The following is a 19,134-nucleotide window of genomic DNA, read 5'->3' as shown; positions in this document are numbered from 1 at the left end:
CTGTGCCGTAGGCAACTAAGATCTATTTGCCCTTCTAATGCCTGTTCATGGACTCCTGTGTACGCTTGCTTGCTTTGCCTGTTTTACTAAATGGTGCTGTGGAGATGGGGGGGGGGAGAGAGAAAGAGAAGAAAGAGGAAGAAAAAGTCACTGGGCGTTTAAGGTTGTGGTGACATCTTTGATGTGCAAAGGGAGGCCCACCCGCTTTGGGGTCGCCAGGAGACAAATGGGAGAGAGTTGAGGAAAGATGAGGAGGTCCCCCCTCCCCTGATTCCTACCCTTGGGTGAGTGCCCACATTGGCGAGCGGAGCGGGGTGGAGAGGGTGGTGGACGCGCAGGGTCGGACACGGGAGCCCTTCTGCAGCGCCTCCTGCCCGGGGGTGGCATCAGGCGGGGGGTTCTTGAGGAAGCAGCTTGGCCAGCTGCACACAGAAACCATCGGGCACCCGGGCACACACATGTACTTGCCCTTTCTCCTGGCACCCATCTAGAATGTGCTGCTCTTTCTCATCTGACCCCACTACTTCAAGATTACGACACAGTCACCATTTACTGCCACATCTGCCACCAGACTAGCTCAGATCTGTCCAGCCACCAGATTAGCTCAGGAAGAACCAAAAGTACTGCACATGGAAGACCAGCCAGATGTCTTTGGGAGGGCCTCTTGGAGGCCAGAGTCCCCACTGAGTTGCTGAGTTTACAACCACCTGGGGAGTTAGTCTGGAAGGTCCCATTCTTAGGAGCCCTGTCCAGGTCTCACTGGTTTTAGGAGTCGGTTCGTTTCAGGCTGTCTTCCTCTTCTCCTGCTGCCTTCCACTCTTCCCAGTAGGCTTTTCTGGTGGGCAATTTATATACATCAGATTAGTCTAGTTTTAATCACTGTGTGCACTCCTTGCTCTAAACCAAGAAAAAGAGTGTTTCACCTTTATTTGATCAGGGTCATTGAGCATTCTTGCAATTCCCAGATGTTTTGTGCTTCGGGAACGTGCTTCAGGAACACACGTGCATAACATGGGTCTTCGTTTTTCTCCAGTTTTCCAACTGCACATTGCATCAGTGTCCACACACAAACTCTTTTTTCCTAACTGCACATTTTATATTCAACTTGCAAAGCTTAACAGACCCAAACAAAAACACAGCCTAGTTTAACTCCATTCATTTGGGAGCATTTCAAGGGGTACAGAGGGAAAAGCTTTCCCATTGCTCCCATTTCCTGTTTCACACAGATTGTGGCTGGTTGGTAAGAAAGTCACTGGGCGTTTAAGGTTGTGGTGACATCTTTGATGTGCAAGTTTTTCATTGAAGCATGCTGCAAGTGATGTGAGAACCTCTGGGCATAAAATATAGAATACCATGAATGCTAATTATACAGTACAGGCTTATTTATTTATATAGAGGCTCGTAACATTGTACAGGACGCAGCAACAAAAACCATCCCAAAGAGAAGGAAATGCATTTGTGTGTATTGCAACTTCTGGCACAGCAGCCAGACATTCACTGAAGTTCCCTGTCTAAATCTGGATTAAAACAGACCTAAATGGATAGAGACAAACATGATTGCCAAAAATGCCACTGTGAAAAACCAGTTTTACACAAATAAAGTTTTATTACAAATCAAGAAGTACACCATCAATGAATTATTTAGACCTTTTGTTTTTTTATTTTTACATTGGCTTGATTATATGTTATAATCTTTTAAACTTTTTCCAAAGAGCGTTTTATAGACCTAATAAAACTGCACTTTTAAAACAAATCCTAGTTGTGCAAGATCAATGTTCAAAATCAAATAATTCAGTGTATTAGTGCTTACAACCCTGAATATATAAGCTCAAGGAACCCCATTTTACTTTAGAAATAGCAGATCAGATACAGTTATCAACATGGAAAATGAATGTTCAGCCCATTCGGATATGACAGTTACTGCAAATTCACCTCCCCAACCCAAACCAAAAGGAAAAGTTACCTTTTCGAAATTGTTGCCAATAAATACTAAACTAATTTATGGTTCCACACATATTGGAGTATTCTGTATTGCACAGGAAAACTGAGCATATAGTCTAGAATAAGACATTTGGGGAAAAATTAAGTTTCCTCTTAAAGCAACACACTTTAATGAAGAGGAAATACTTCTTTATATTAGTATGAATATATACAAAAGCTGTAAATAGAGTTGCATATACAAATAAAAAGGGGGAAGTTGTCTGCATGAGGCAGAGCTGTATTCTTCTTAGCACCTTTGGTTTCTTTCCTTCTGGATTTAGGGCAAGTATCTCATCAGTGCATCACATTCATATATGACAACGTCTATTAAAATACTGATTTCCCCTTCAGCAAGTAAAGGACCAAAAAAGCAGGGAGTCTGGTTAGGAAATTTCCTGTAAGGTACGCAATGGTTTCCGTATCAGGCAATGATGAGGTACATAGAATACATGCCTAAGCTTCACTGTCATTAACAGAATAGCACCATATTGTGATATTAGGTACACCTGAAAAGTCATTATGTTCTCCTCATACAGACTTGGCAACGGCTAACATTTGAGTGTAGTTCTCCTGCTTTCAGTGTTGAAGGAGTAGGTTTTCTGAAAATTAGAAATATAAACAAAAAACAGCTGTCAGTCAAGATAAATTTGAAAACCTAGTATAACTGTAGCTTTGGCCCCTGCATTTTAAAAGGCAGAATTTAAATATTAAATTCAAGCAGGTACTAAATTGAAGAATTACTTTCGTGAAGTTTCTTTCCACATAGATCTGATTTCCAAAGGCATCATCTTCATCCTCATATAAATACTGTAACTTACTAGGTTTAGAATGATCATACAGTGGCCATTTAATTCTATTAATATGAAATGGGACCTACCTTAAATGTACAATGAAGAAAATTGAGAGAAAAAGGATTAATGCATGCATGTAAGCAAGGGCCAAATTCAGCTTCAGGTAATTGTTCATAAGTTGTATTTCAGTAATGGGCAAAAGCAAAAGGGTTAAGTATATATAACCTGGCCCTCACCAACTGGAAGGCCTGTCAGAGAAGAAGCTGGTTCTCAACCCACAAGAATGCTGAAGGATCCTCATTAAAAAAGGTTTGTACAGGAGTATCAGATGATCTCTGGATTGGATTCCAGCAGCTGTTACCTAAAGGTCATCTTGGAATTTTGAATTTGTCATAGACATCCCTTTTGGTCGCAAATCTTGCCATCTGTGTATCCTGGCCTGTGCTATTCTCAATCTAGTTCAACAGCACTTTTGTGCTCTTCCTTTTTGTTTACATCAAAGACTTGTCCTTTGGGTTTTGAATTCCTGCAGCTGTTTTAACACTCTCCAGTTGTGTTTGTCTGTTCATCCAATTCTGGACTTTCCTGTTGATTCTGCTTATTGTTACTGTAAATACTCTTACATCTGCCATGACTGTATCCCTGGAACCAGTGCACCTGAGGGCAGCAAAGGGTCTACCTTCCTGAGCTAATGAAATGCAACACTAAGAGGACACTGACAGACTGTAACAAGTCTAAAGACTTGGACTCAATAAAACATCAGGATGCCATGGCCAGCCCCCAAGTTCAAGACATGAAGTTGGTGCAAGGAAAATGTTAGTAGTACGGGCTTAAATGAAAATAGGTTTACTGCAATTTAAATGTGGTGGGACTAGGGCAAAGATAAAGAAAACAGAACGCAAATGAATTTAAAAAAATGGAAAACAAGTTTATTTCAACATATTAAGTTTAGTAGTTAAACTTTTAAATCTCTTTTTGTCAAATTTTACTTTGCATTCTTGAATGTAGGTATGATACTCCTTACTTACTTGAACATTTCATTTCTCTCAATAGTTGCAAGCCAGAAGCTGTAAGCATTAGCATAGTAGTTGCAGGTGCCCTTGCCATGACACTCAATGAATGGAGCACTGCGGAATTCTTCAAGACAGGATCCCGGAGATGCTAGAGCTTGCCCTGAACCCTCTGCTCCAGCACTTGTATGCTGTCAATAAATATAGGTTGTATATTAGTTTATAAAGATTATTAGATACAATTTCACTACACATTCATTGTCTACCAACAGTCCGGTTGGGCTGATGATTCCTAAAGACAGAACAGTTCCTCAAAAATAGTGATGTATTAATATATCTATGAAATTTAAATTATGGATATAAAATATACAAATATCCATTTTCATACACCGGAGTATTTAGGGATATGCTTCTTACCAATCACAGCAAAATCCTAGGTGCTGGCAGCAGTAAGGCCATATGTTCCAAAGTCTTGCTTCTTAGAATATTCTTTTCAAATAATCCTTCAATAATGCTTTTTCAGATGACACTAATTCTAGTGTATTTAAATGTGAAACTTTTTTAAAAATCTTAACCTAGATGCAATTTTTTAAAGAAGTATTTCTAGATAAAATAAATTATTTCTAAAATGTTGGGTTTATATGAATTAAATTGAAAATACAGCAGCTGAGCAAGATTTCATCCAGGGATGAAGAAGTTACTTAACTGTAACTCTGGTTCTTCAAGCAGTCATCTGTGAATTCAGACAAATGGGTGCACCTGTGCAGAGAAACCTCAAAATATTCCAGAGCTCAAGCAAATGGTGCCAGGACCTGCCTCAGTTCCGTAAAAAAGTCCGCTGCTGCCCAGCATTCAAAAGGCATATGTGATGGACAGAGGGGCAGATGTGAATTGTGGGGCGGATGTGAAGTGTGAATTCACAGATGACCACTCAAAGAACCAGAGTTACAGTTAAGTAACCTCTCTTTCTTTTTCATTGTCTCTGTGAATGGACATCAACGGGTGAGTAGCAAGCTGACTTACCAGGTGGGCCGTCATGACAATGCAGAAGCCAGGATAGCACGACGCACAGTGGCTTCAGCCTTGGCCTGAACATCTAGTTGATGATGGGTCACAAAGGTAGATGGCGTAGCCCACATGGCTGCCTCGCAGATGTCAAAGAGGTCCACTCCTCTGAGGAACAACCGTGAAGGAAGCCACAGCCCTGGTCGAATGGACCTTCATGGTATGTGGCAGAGGCATCTGGGCCAGCTCATACGGCACTCAGTCGAAACAATCCACCTAGAGATCATCTGGAATATGACCGGTGCTCCCCTCAAATGACCTTGATAGCTGACAAACAGCCTATTTGAAGTGTGAAAGGATGAGGAGTGAGAGACGTAGTAGTAGTGCCTGCTTTGACATCCAAGGAATGTAAAGACTGTTCAAGACGTGGAGTTGGTGCAAGAAAAATGTTAGTAGTACAATAGGTTGGCGTAAATGAAAATAGGTGGCCACCTTGTCTGGGTGGAACTGAAGGAAAGGATGGTCTACTGTAAGAGCAGCCAGCTCTCCTGACCAATGTGCAGAGATTATGGCAAGGAGGAAGGCAGTCTTCAAAGTGAGCAGCTGTTCAGATGCTGTAGCCAGCGGTTCAAAAGTAGTCATCATTAGGCAATTAAGCATGAGCTGAAGGGACCACTGTGGGGTAATTTTGTAAGCCGGACCCATGTTTTTCCAGGCACGTAAGAACTGCTTGAGTATGGGATGGCAGAACAAATCTGCTGTTTTGAATAGTGCTGCTAATGAGCCACTATTGCCACCATATAAACTTTCAGTGTGGAATGAGAAAGGCCATGTTGGAAAAGATGCAGGAGGAACTGGAGGACTGCATCAAGAGGTTGGCTGTACAGGTAAGTGGTGTGAGGATGCAAACATACAAAACACTCCATTTGTACAGTGTTGTAGAGCATTTCCGTGCATGGCTTAAGACGCTGGCTATAGTGGGGTAGCCTCCACGCCGTTAGGTGAAGGGAGTCCAGTTCCGGATGGAATGTCCTGCCGTGATGCAAGGTAAGTGAGGAATTGCCAGGTGTCAGAGATGCTCTGCTGCCCCCTGATGCAGGGCAGAGAACCATGGTTGGCGGGGCCACCAAGGGGCGATGAGGATGGTGTCCGAGTTGCGGACCTTAATGGGTTTCTGAATGTGGAATTGGTGGAAACATGTACAGCAGGCCGGTGGACAAGCCAGTCATTAAAATGTCTCCCTGGGAACGATGGTTGATCCCTGCACAAGAGCAGTAATGACTGAACTTCTTGTCTGCAGAAACAAACACATCCACTCGTGGTCTGCCCCAACAGTGGCAGAGATGAATGATCTTGTTGTCAAGAGCCCACTCGTGGCTGCAAGACTGGAGCCTGCTAAGATGGTCGGCTAGGGTATTCCCCATGACATTACATGAACTGCTACAGGGTAAATGTGGTGGGCATAATAACATCATTCCCACAGCTGAATGGTCAGAAAGAGGAGAAGGGAATGAGTGCCTCCCTGTTTGTTGATATAGAAGACAGCCATTTGTGTTTTCTGAAGCCACCTGAACCATCCGGCCTGCAATTAGCCATTTGAATGCAAGCAGCTTCAAGTCTGTCAAGCCTTGCTTGCAGACCATAGACTGTATATACAGTCAAGTCTCCCAAGTGAGACTTGACTGCCAGTCAGGTAAGGTGCACCATCGGAGCCAGAGGGCCGAATGACCTTCCCACCAGGAGGTTTGACTGAGAAGTTACCACTACTGTAGGGAATTCATTTTCAGGCAGGCATGCTGGACTACAGCTATGGTAGATGCCATAAGACCCAACAGACATTGAGTCTGGTGGGCCGATACCATAGCTCCTGGGAGAAAAGACTTCAACATGAGCTGGTTATTTGCTATCATGTCCTCTGGCAGGTATGCTCCACCTAGGGAAGAGTTGAGCACCACTCCGATGTAAGACACCCGTTAGTAGGTTGTAGGGTGGACTTCTCCAGATTGACTTGGAGACCTAGGGCCAATAAAAGAGTCAATGCCATGTCTCACTTGGCCTGGGTTGAAGATGGCACCACCAGCAACCAATTGTCCAGGTAAACGGAGGTGTGCTGCCACTGGGGCTAAACACTATGTGAACAGTCAAGGAGCGGTTGACAACCCGAAGGAGAGGGCCTTCTATTTGTAGGTCACTCATTTGATAATTTGAGAAAAAGATGATCCGGCCAGATGCTGATGTGAAAGTAGGGGTCTATGACCGTGAACCAATCATTCTGCCTGAGCATTTGGATGGAATCCTCAAGGGAGATCATACGGAATCGGTGAGGAGTGATATATAAGAGTTGAGGTGACAGAGGTCTAAGATGGGGCATAGACCACCGTCCTTCTTTGAGATCGTGAAGTACCGGGAATAGAAGCTGTGTTACATTTGGGTTGTGAACCTATATGATGGCATCCTTCTGAAGTAGAGCAATCCTGTCATGGAAAGAGCATAGAACTTGATGGCATAGCGCCTGAGTATGATGGTGAGGACTCAGGAGTCTGAAGTGGTGCTCTGCCAGATGTTGAAGAAGGGGGTGAGGCGAATAGAAGGGTTGGCAGTTGCTGGTGGATGGGGCACATCAAAGGTTCTGTCTGGTCTTGAGGTCCAGGCAATGAGGTCTGCCTGCATGTTGGTGAAGGGTGCTGGAGGGAATCCTGAGGCCTGAGGTCTCTGTCGGTCTTAAGGCCTAAAAGGATAGGTACGGTGCCAGGCACTCCAAGGATGGTACTGCTGTGAGGAGTACGAACTAGCCATCTTCCTCAGCAGCAAGTTGTCTAGGATTTCATCTTTGTCAAACAGACCTACACCACCAAACAGAACGTCCACAATTTTTGACCTCACATTCTCAGAAATATCCACAGACCATAGCCAGGCATGGCATCGCAAAGTAACTGCCGTGGCAACCTATTTGGAGGCAGCATCGACAATGTATCATGCTGCTATGTGCTCTTGCCGTGCTAGGCCCATCACTTCTCGGTGGCATGAGAGGCCAAAGGCCTGGACCTCCTCTGGAGCAGCCTCAAGGGCAGGCAAAGCCCTATTCCATAGGTGCGAGTGGTATGCACCCATGGCAACAGTATAATTGGCCACCCTCAGCACAAAGGAAGCCAAAGAGTAAACTCGACAGCCGATAACATTGAGCTTTCTACCCTCCGTTTTATTTGGGCTCGTCGTAGAGTGGTTTCTGGCTGTTTTGCGTGGCATCGACAACAAAGGAGGCAACGGATGCTTTGTTAGAAAGTCCATGTTGTCTCCGTCAGCTTTATACAGCATCTCCACCCTTCTGGGGATGTGAGAACCCATAACTCTCTTCAGCAAGGATGAAGTGAATGTGAGGTAAAGGGGAGGGCTTTGATCTTGTGTAATGTCCTCATATACTTTGTCTCTCTCCTCCAACACAGGCTGACTGACAAGTCCATCACCTTTGCAATTCTCAATATCAGCTGAGAATACAAAGTATAGTCCTCGGATGCACAGGGAGGATGATTCTCTGCCAAATCCGAATCCGGGGTGGGAATATTTAGTGGTGACTCCTTCTGCCCATAGATCTCAGAGGTCTCTGAGTCAGTATCGCGGTTGAGAGGGATGTGATCTGGGGAGGGTGAGAGATCACCATACAACAGTGCCAGACAATAGCTTTCAGCCTCAACATGGCCAACTTTCCTCCCTTTGCCCTCATACCTAGCAGCCAAGCGATAAGCTCCTTGTGGCATCAATAGTGGGTGGCGTAGCCTTTTCACCTCAGCAAAGCACCTCATTTGGTAAGATCGCAATGGCGGCCCTGGGTATAAATCCTCTTCAGGTTAGATAACACAGTGGCAAGGGTGAAGGAGAATATGGTTCGTATAATCCATATGTTAGCCAATATCTATAGTAGGCACAAGTCTACAATAGGTCTACAATAGAGGCGACTCAAACTCAGGCTCGACGAAAAGGGTGTTCATAGTACCACAACCTCGTAGCCTCATGATATCGATAGCTGTCATCAAGAGGCACAGGCAGATGCCAGGAAGTCTCAGGCTCAACAGATGGCTCCAAATGTCAAGTCTTTTGTGTTCTCTTCCTAGGGGCCTCCAACAGGACCAACTCTGGTGGTGACATCGAGGCATATCAATAAAATGAGCCCAGATGAGACCGAGGGCTAGCCTGCGCCAACTGAATAACCTCAGCCAAGGTATGTCACCAGTCAGGTGACTGACTAAACTGTGGGGATAGCATGGCCTCCAGCATCAGGGGCGAGACATCTTCATCCCCCGAAGGTATGCTAAGGCATACTGATTCCTGCCAGGATCTATCAGTGGCTGGCGGCAACAGCGTGGTCCTTTCTGTTGGGTACCCAGGCTTCTGTGCGGCCGCCTGCTTCCTCTTTTTCTTCGGCATCAATACTGAGCAAGACTTTGATGTCAAAACTGTAGCCATTGATCTCAAGCCCAAGGAGGACGCATGGGACTTCGATGCTATCTTAGGTCCTTTCAGGGCCTTAGGAGAAGGTGAAGAGCCTATTAGAGAATGCCCCAAAGGTTGGGCAGATTCCTTGAGACGGACAGGGATTTCTCCCACAAAAAGGAATGGAAATGCTGAAGTCTCAGCTTGAGAGCTGGCTTCGTAAAGTTCTTACAAGCTGCACAGAGAGCTGGCTAGTGTTCCTCCCTCAAGCAAAACAGTGGAAATGCCCATCCGAGAGGGCTATTTTGTTAGAACAGATCTCACATCTCTTGAAGAGGCCTGGAGTGACCATAAACAAGGTCACAGCTCTCTCACATAAATAACATAAATAATGGACAGGAAGAAATGTTGAATGGTCTGAGTCAAAGATCCGAGAGGTCCAAGAAAAGGGCCAGGTTTTTTTAAAGAGAGACTGTAAGCTCCTAACCAAGGTGCTGCTGCAGCGGTGGCAAGAAGAACTGAGACACTCGGTTGCCAGGGCGTGGTTAATGGCAGCGTGTGGGAGGTCCTGGCACTATGCTCTGGAATATTCCAAAATTTCTTTGAGCAGGCACACTTAAACGCCCGTTAGTGTGCATTCACAGAGACCACGAAGAAGAACCAGTGTTATCCACTGTTTCTCAAAATATTATTACATTTTAAAAATTTACAAAAACTGTATCATGAGTTTATCTCCAGATTAGGAAAAACGGCACACAAATCCCCCATCAACTCATCAGCGTTTATATATTACACCACTGTTCTTTGTTAATGGCAACTGTTAAGCTAAAGATCAATGTTTGTTTCCTGCTTGATAATTTTTCATTATTATTGAATTTTAGCTTATGTTGCTAATGCTCCCATTGTAAGTCATCCAAGTGGTGTAATAAATATATCCCACAGAAGCAGATTTTGGACTTTCCCCCCTTACTCTTCCTCCAGCTGTGTAATGTGTCAAATTAAGTAACAAACAAAAAAAACTGCAGTAAGGAGTTTTCCAGCCCAGGGTGCATAAGGTAGCTGCAATAGAAATTATAGTGGAAATAATAGAATCATGTGGAAATCCACCACTGGATTCAATTATCATAAGAAATTTCACTGAAAACTCACAAAAATACTGTAATGTTACATCATAGCCATCATGGCTACTTCCTTTTTTGGGGTAACAATCAAACTGGAATGTCAACCTTAACTTGGTCTATAACGACAGGTTACCTAGCTGTAATTGTAGTTCTTTGAGTGGACCTCTGTGAGTCACACTCTGGGTAATCCGCACATGCGCGGAGCCTCGAACACTCTAGAGCTTCTGCGATAGTAAAAAAGATACATTAGTGCAGACCCCTCCCCCTTGGTATATGTACCTTGGTGCCAAGGCTCTCCCTTCAGTTAGGTCAACCGCCACATAAAACAAAGAGGGTGTGACAGTGGGGAGGCTGGGTCAGGATGTGTGAATCACAGAGGTCCACTCAAAGAGCTACAATTACAGGTAGGTAACCTGTCATTCTTCTTTGTGGCCTCTGTGAATCTGGGTGACTAACTGCCTTACCTGGAGGAGGGTGTCACCCTAAGGTAGATGATAACACAGGGCACCGAAAAGCAATGTCAGATTTTTGCCAAACATCCAATCTGTGATGGTTGATGAACATGGATGACTGTGACAGAGGTGCAGATGTCTGGCAGGAAAACACCTCAAAGAAATGCTGTAGATGTTGTGGTGCTGGAAGCAAGCAAGCTGATAAGCAAGCTGAATGGTGGAAGCAACCCACTTGGATATTTTCTTGTGAGGTGATTTGGAGACCTTTAGCAGGAAGCTGATAGCTGACAAAAAGTCAAGCTGACCACCTAAAAGGTTGCATGCAGGCTATATAAAAGGCAAGAGCCCTTCTCACGTCCGAAGTATGGAGGATTTTTTTTCCTGAGGAGTAGATGGAGATGATGGAAGAATGAAAGGTTGGGACAGGTGGAACTGGGAAAGAATTTTGGGTAGAAAGGAAATATCTATAAAGAGTCTGACTTTATCCGGGTAGAATTGGAGGTAAAGATAGTCAGATCTCAAGGCCACTAGTTCACTAGCATGTCGTGCTGAAGTAATAGCAATGAGGAATGCTGTTTTGAACGCAAGCAACCTGAGGTCAGTTGATGAAAGAGGTTCAAATGGGGCCTTCAAAAGTTTTGGCACATTAGCATCAGTGACCATTGAGATATCCCCTTAAGGAAGTGATGCGTGATATCCCCTTAAGGAAGTGTTTCAGAGTAGGGTGTCTGAAAAATTTATCTGTTGGAGAGGTTGGTGGCTGATAAGCAACAACTGCAGAAAAAGTAGACTTCGAGGGATGAAAGGGAAAGACCCTTAGATTTCAGCTGTAAGAGAAAATGAAGGATGGTGGTTAAGAGAATGGTTAATTGAAGGTAGTGATAATGTTGAGGTAAAGGATTGGATTTTTTTTCATTTGTACATGTATGTTTTTCTGGTTGAAGGTTTCTTTGCTTGATGAATGGCATTAATTAAGGATGCAGAATCCTCCACACTGCCAGGTGAAGGGCAGGGAGATCTGGGTGAAGAATCTGTTGTTTTGTGTGAGGCAGGTGGGGCAGGTGGTATATGTCGGATGACAGGGAACCAGGGCTGCCATGCCCACCATGGGGCTATCAGAACAGCATTGGGCCTGTCCTGCTGAAGACGACCACCTTGTGGAGGAGTGGGAATGGTGGAAACAGGAGTGACTTGGGCCAATGGCTGATGAATGCATCTCCGTGGGAGTTCTTGTCTACTCCTGAATGGGAATGATAATGTTTGCACTTCCAGTTCTCTCAGGAGGCAAAGAGGTCAGTTGTGGGCGTGCCCCAATGTCTGCACAAGGAGAGAAAGACAGACTGGTCTAGTTCCCATTTGTGAGCTTGGGATTCTTTGTGGCTGAGCAAATCTTCCAGATTGTTTTCCTGACCAGTTATGTGTATTGTCATGAGACAAATGTGATGGGAGAGGCACCATTCCCAGAGGTCAATGGCCAGATAAAGGAGGTTTGGGGAGTGCATGTCCCCTTGTTTGAGGATATATACTGTTGCATTTGCTCAGGTAATGAATATTTATATGCTATTTGCCAACGGGTGTGCTGCAGGGGGGGGAGTCATAAGGTATAAGAGACTCAGCAGGAGGAGGACTCAGCAGCAGGAGTTTAGATGTTTTGAGATAGAGAGTTGAGAGAGTTTTGGAGTTTGGGCAGGAGAATGGTGGTTGAGAGGGATAAAAAAGAATGTTTAAGAGTTAACAACATTGCTTATTCTGTCAATAACTGTAACAATAAACAATTTATATTTGGTTCTAATGGTTGTGGGTTTTTCGGGTTCTTTGGCCATGTTCTGAAGGTTGTTCATCCTAACATCTTGGCAGTCTCTGTGGCCAGCATCTTCAGAGGACAGCACTCTGTGCTCTGGTGCAGTTTGTTTGGGAGTTTGGTTCTTTGGTTCTTTAAAAATGACATATGGTACTGTTGATGAAATCAACAGGTGGTATATGTTGGATGACAGGGAACCAGGGCTGAGGGGCATGTAGCATGAGCTATGTTGGTGAAAAAATCAGGGGCCACGTACAGTGGTGGGATACAAAACAATCCAGTGAAAAGTTGAATGGGCTTGAGTTTAAAGGTATCCTAGCTAGAAACGGGTTAGGATCTGTGATAAAAAGACATTACCCTTTAGAGTCTTAGTGAAGACTTAGTTTTGGAGCTTCTGGACTCGGATCTGGGGAATCACAACAGAAGGAAAATACTTACTCAAGAGAAACCATTTTACCTCAGGATTTACAAGACCTAGAGGCTAGCCCAAAATCCGGAGCTATGAGGGTAGAAAGCAGTGGCAGAGAGGAAGCCTAGGTCAAAATAGATCTGAGGGGATAATAAAAGCTAAGCAGAAGTTGTTCTTCTGTCTGGAGACAAGAATCGCCTAGACAGGGAAATATAGGGTGTGCCTAGCTATTGTATGGACGTTGCAAAAGCTGAAGCCCTACACTTGGGGAAGAAAATTCATTCTCTGCACTAACCATTCCCCTTTGGTGTGGCTACGAACTATGAATTCCAATAACAGCAAACTTGCAAAATGGATGCTGATCCTGCAAGACTTTAAATCTGCGGTGCAAAAGGGACTCAGAATGTGATTGCTGATGAAGGTCAAATAACTAATGGGTGGATAAAAGTTTGTAATACTGTATTAACTGTTTGTATAATATTTATGGAATATCATTAAAATGCAGACTTTGCTGGGATGTTGATGAACTGAGAGGTGTATAGTGACGGTAAAAAATAATGGTGAGTATCCTTATTAATGTAAAGATAATGTAATGTAATTTGTATTAATGTTAATATGTCTTTATTAATGCAAAAAAACATAAAGGTTCCCCTTAACAATTTTTGTCCAGTCATGTTCGACTCTAGGGGGTGGTGCTCATCCCCGTTTCCAAGCCATAGAGGCAGCGTTTTGTCCAAAGATAATCTTCCGTGGTCACATGGCCAGTGCGACTTAGACACAGAACGCTGTTACCTTCCCACCGAGGTGGTCCCTATTTGCATGCTTTCAAACTGCTAGGTTGGCGGGAATTGCAAAGGTAATGTAATTTGTATTAATGTGAGTAATGCAAAAGGTTACTATATCTTTGTTGATTTAAGAGTAATGTGATATATTTAGTGATGTAAATAACGTAAGAGGTTGATATTTGTATTCTTTCATAAATCTTCATTTAAATAGATTTGAATGAAGCCAGGAACCATGTTTGAATTGATCTCATTTCGAGGAGAAGTCATGGATGCATTGAACTGTCAGTGCAGGTATATGAGGGGTACCTAGGACACTAGATTGAAATGTTGGTTGGGAGAAACGCTCAAGTATGCTTGGAATCTAGCACTGCTCCTATGTAATGAGCTACTCTTGTAGGTTTTAACTTGGATTTTTGTAGGTTTACTGCAAGGCCGAGATCCCGAAGAAGGGACAAGGTGAAGATGTCTTCGTGCCTTGTGACGGAAATGATCTACGAGTCAGTCGTCGATCTATGGGAAGATGAGGATTTTGTGAAGTCTGAGGTATGCTGCCACAGGGGCCATGCTGTAGTGAGTCTGAATGGAAGTCTTTTGAATTGGTAGGCCTGAGCTCCTAGTTGGAAGTGAAAGTAAGGCCTGTGAGGGGGATGGATAGAGATGTGGAAGCAGGCGTCCCTGAGAAGTACAACTGCGAACCAGTCTTTCTTGCAGAAAAGAACAGACTCAAGAATAATCATATGGAACTTGGTGGTAGTGATGTATTGATTTAGCTCCCTGAAGTCAAGAATAGGTTGGAGACCTCTGTCCTTTTTGGGTACTGTACAGTGAAATAACGAGAGAAAAAAACGTTGCCTGCCTGATGTGGCGGTATTGGTTCTATGGCATTTTTGAATGTTTGCATTTTGTCTTGCAGGGTTTGGGATGGAGGCATGATGGTATGGAATGGAGGAGGAAGCTGGTGGAACTCCATGCGACAACCACTTTGTATGATGGAGAGCACCCAAGTATCCATGGTGATGTTTGTCCACATAGGTGTTTCCAAAGGGCAAGAGGGGAGGTGTGAGGTTGTATGGGTGTCTTGGGCGGTTGGACGTCAATCATGCTGTTTTGATTTGCGGTCGTTGCGCCTGGTTGCGGTTTGTTGGTGCGGCTTGGCACAGGATGGTTGCTGCTTGGAGTAGAGTATGTAGGATGTTTGCCTTTAGGGCTCATGTTGGAACATCTGGTATGAGTTATAAGGGTGACAGAAGTGACCATTGATTTAGATGTAGCATTGACCATGTGTCTGGCTGACAATATTTGCTGCTTAGCCACCAAAAGACCTTCTTGTCCTCGGGAAGTGCATCAATGAAAGTAAACATGTTGTCCCAGAGTAAACATTGATAATTGGCAACCTTCATGGTAAAGGCAGCAGAGGAGTACAACCATCTGCCCATAGAGTTGATACGCCTGCTATCTTTATTGTATGGTATCAAGATTTGTCTGTGTCAAGAGTGGGATTATGATGCTTTGACAAATATGGAGTTAAGAGTGGCTGTTTCTGCAGGAAAACAGTGCCTGGGTTATGTAGTCAATAGAGGTTGATGCTCTTTGACACCAAGTGGGAGGATGCTGGTTTGGTCCAGGAGCAGCAAGCTGTGCTGAGGAAGCATGGAAATATGGTGTTTAGAGATGGAATCATAAAGGTGATCCACTGGCTCAGTCGTGGGTCTGTGGATTTGGAGATTGAGGGAATTGGCCATAGAAACCATTAGCTGAGTGTAAGTTTGAAAGTCCTCTGCTAGAGATGGTCCCTATCTGCCAGGTCTGACTTTGGGGATGTTAAAAAAACTGATGGTATTTGAGGTCTACAGCCATGTTCAGAGTGTTCAGGATCATGCCTTGAGTCAACTGACGGTTGATCAATGTTGACCTCAAGAGGATGGTCTTCGAAATATTGGGGTTGACGTCTAGTTGTGAATGCCAAGGGTGCATCAATGGACAGCAGTCAATACCTAGGGTCATTGATTGGTATCAACATTGAAGGTGGACAGAGACTGATATCAAGGGGTCTCCAGCTGCCACTGGAAGTAAGGTTGCAACCACATTCAGTATTGAGTATTGTCAATATTGAAAAGGTCAGTGTTGAGCTTGTGTCAAAATGAGGTTGCTGTCAATGTCGAGAGAGCTGTCTCAATGAAAAAGGTGTCGATGGACCATACTGTATCATAGTGGAGTAGACACACACTGGAGACAAAGAGTGGGATGAACATAGTCTTCCAGATAAACCAGGAAGTAATAACTTGCCAGTGCTGAAAACATGCCCGGAGCCAAGGAGTGTTGATTTGCTTGCTTGGGTCTTTTAGTTGCAGCAGATAAGATCGCTTCAGCCCCGAAGTCTCCTTAGGAGGGACAACATGTTCTGGCCACGTCACTGGAGCAGGAAAAATAGCTGGTCGATAATGTCTGGCGGGCCTCTCTATCAGGTACCGATTAGGGCAAAGAGCATCCTGATGACGGTGCTGAGCATAATCCTTTTCTGTGTGTGAGGGCAAGCGGACACTCTTAGAGACTTGATGCCTCTGTTAATGTGCCAGAGGCTGAGGTGGTAGGCCTACCAGGACAAGATAGAGCACAGTCTCTGGCTGAGTTTCAGCGTCATGCATGACTAGTGAGGAAACTGGTGAGGATGTACTCAGAAAGCCCGGAAATTGTTGTGGGCTGTCAGGGGAGGCTGTGAGTTGTTCTCATTCAGGAGACTGAGATGGCAAGTGTTGATGAAGTGGAAATGGTTCTTCATCTGAAAGGGAACCAATGCAGATGAGATCTCTGGACTCCGGTGGTTGCAGAGTCAGGGAGACAATTGTAGGAAGCTTCAACTTCAGAGACTTAGCCTTCTTTGGAGGTGAAGGTTCAGGTGCCGAGGAAGCGTCCATGGACGGTTTCGTCTTTGGTGCTGCCTTCAATGCAGAGGGCTTCTGCACTTGTGCAACCATGGATACAGAGGACACGGCACCAAAGTGGGATGGGGTAGCCGATGGCCGCTGTTTTGCCACTTAGGAAACCACTTTGTCCATGGCTTTAGTGTGGGTTACGGTTTTGCACAAAGGCTGTGCCATGCGTTTGGCTAGGTGGAGAGATTGCTCCCAGAGCTGAAGTTTAAGTCAAGAAAGGTGACTGCGGAAAATGCCGTTCGAAGTTGTTACAATGAGAACTCAGTGAGGTTTGCTGAGCCTCAACGAGACAAAAAAAGATATCTGGTGTGGCCGTCTGCAGGCCACACAGTGTTCAAACAGGCCAGAAGAGTCCATGAACCGAAGATCGGAATTAAAATAGTTGGGGAGGGAAGGACTGCTTTGGCCCTAAGGCTGGAGTGTTTTTTGTCTGCAAATATAGATTAGTAATAGTTCTTATATGAAGGATTAAATTTGAAATTGAGTTCATTAACTTCCCTTTTCTTTTGCTTTCAGTTTGGTGCCAAGGTATATATACCAAGGGGGAGGAGTCTGCACTAATGTATTTTTTTGCTATCGCAGAAGCTCTAGAATGTCCAATGAGGCTCCGCGCATGCGCTGATTACCCAGAGTGTGATTCACAAAGAAGAAGTAGATTGCTATACTTGAATAAAGAAAGGTTACTTACCTGTAACGATGGTTCTTCAAGTGGTCATTCTGTGAATTCACACAAAGGGTTAATACCAGCGCCAGCGTTGGGCCTCTCGGAACATTTTCTAGCTGCAAGAGAAAAGTAACAATGTTTAGGACTACCCCTACTGCGCACGCCCAGCCTAACCGTCCCTCAGTTCCATTTGTCCGCCATAGGCCCTCGAGTCATAGAGATGCCAGTGACAGACAGACAGAGGGGAGGCCGGGCGGGATTGTGTGAATTCACAGAATGACCACTTGAAGAACCATCGTTACAGGTAAGTAACCTTTCTTTCTTCATCGTGGTCTTCTGTGAATGCACACAAAGGGTGATTAGCACGCTTACTAACCGGATGGTGGGCTGTCACTGAAGAGCCGATGCTAGCACTGCCCTCCCGAATCTGGTCTCCTCTTTTGCCCTCACGTCCAATCTGTAGTGGGTTATGAAGGTAGAGGCATTGGACCATGTAGCGGACCGGCAGATGTCGGGCAGGTCAACGCCACGGAGTAAGGCAGTCGATGAGGCAACAGCCCGGGTGGAATGGGCTTTAAGTCCCTGTGGAGGATCTCTGTGGTTGAGCTCGTAGGCAAGGGCGATGGTAGATACGAGCCACCGAGAGAGCGTGGACGGCGAGGCCGGGCAGCCCTTCTTTGGGCCAAAGTAACAAAGAAAGAGTCTGTTGGCCAGGCGAAAGTCCTTGGTCCTGGACACATAAAAAGCTAAGGACCGTCGAACATCGAGCATGTGGAGCATGCGTTCAACATCAGAAGTCGGAGACGGAAACAAAGTTGGCAGAATAAGTGGCTGATTGACGTGGAAGTCGGAGACCACCTTCGGAAGAAAAGACACGTCCAGGTAAAGCATAACCTTGTCCTTAAAGAATTGAAGAAAAGGTTGGTCATGGCGGAGAGCTGCCAACTCGCTAGCTCGACGAGCAGAGGTGATAGCCACTAGGAACAGCGTTTTTAAAGAAAGCATCTTGAGGTCACAGGTAGCCATGGGTTCAAATGGGGGTCTGGATAGGGCATGCAGAACCAAGTGGAGGGACCACTGAGGGAGTGGAGGACGAACGGGAGGTCGGAGGTTAGAGAGACCCCTCAAAAACATCCTGACGGTAGGATGGGAGAAAAAACGGGAAGAGGGAGAAGCTCTGGGCTGGAAGAAGACAACCGCAGCAAGGTACACCTTGATAGTAGAGATAGACAGGTGGAAATCAAACAGGTAACGGAGATACTGCAGAAGCGTAGAAAGAGATACAGGGGAGGAGACGAGATCCCTCTGCTGGGTAAATTTCAAAAAGCTTTTCCACTTGTAGGCATACAAGCGAGACGTGGAGGGCTTGATGGCGTTGGTCAAGACCTCTTGGATTTCTGGACGATCCTCCACGCCGTCAGATGGAGCGTGTCGAGGTCGGGGTGAAGGACTTTGCCTGCTTCCTGGGTCAGCAGGTCCGGCCACAACGGAAGGGTTACGGAGTCCACAGCCATGCTGACTAGAGTGGGAAACCACACTTGGCGAGGCCAAAAAGGTGCAATGAAAATGGCCGGAGTCATTGAACGTTGGAGTTTGATCAGGGACCTCTGTATCAACGGAATTGGTGGAAATATGTACAAGAGACCCTGGTTCCAGGGGATCATGAATGCGTCGCCGAGCGAGTGGAGACCGAGACCTGCCCGGGACGCGTACCGGGAGCATTTCGCGTTGTGAGGGGATGCGAACAAGTCCAGC

General features: G+C 45.1%; 1 protein-coding gene across 1 annotated transcript in view; it reads right to left on the bottom strand.

Moving 5' to 3' along the window:
- Positions 1–1,586: 1,586 nt before the first annotated feature.
- Positions 1,587–19,134, bottom strand: part of COL4A1 (collagen type IV alpha 1 chain) — a 389,221-nt gene continuing 371,673 nt past the window's right edge. Inside the window, exons 51-52 of the mRNA XM_072992788.2 lie at positions 3,800–3,972; positions 1,587–2,579 (exon numbers count right to left, since the gene is read on the bottom strand). Coding sequence (XP_072848889.1) covers positions 2,498–2,579; positions 3,800–3,972 — 255 coding nt within the window. The 3' untranslated portion in view covers positions 1,587–2,497. The remainder of the gene's footprint in view (positions 2,580–3,799; positions 3,973–19,134) is intronic.

Source organism: Pogona vitticeps, chromosome 1 (genome assembly GCF_051106095.1).
Source record: "Pogona vitticeps strain Pit_001003342236 chromosome 1, PviZW2.1, whole genome shotgun sequence".
Taxonomy (NCBI): domain Eukaryota; kingdom Metazoa; phylum Chordata; class Lepidosauria; order Squamata; family Agamidae; genus Pogona; species Pogona vitticeps.
This window is presented reverse-complemented; position numbering and strand designations above follow the sequence as displayed.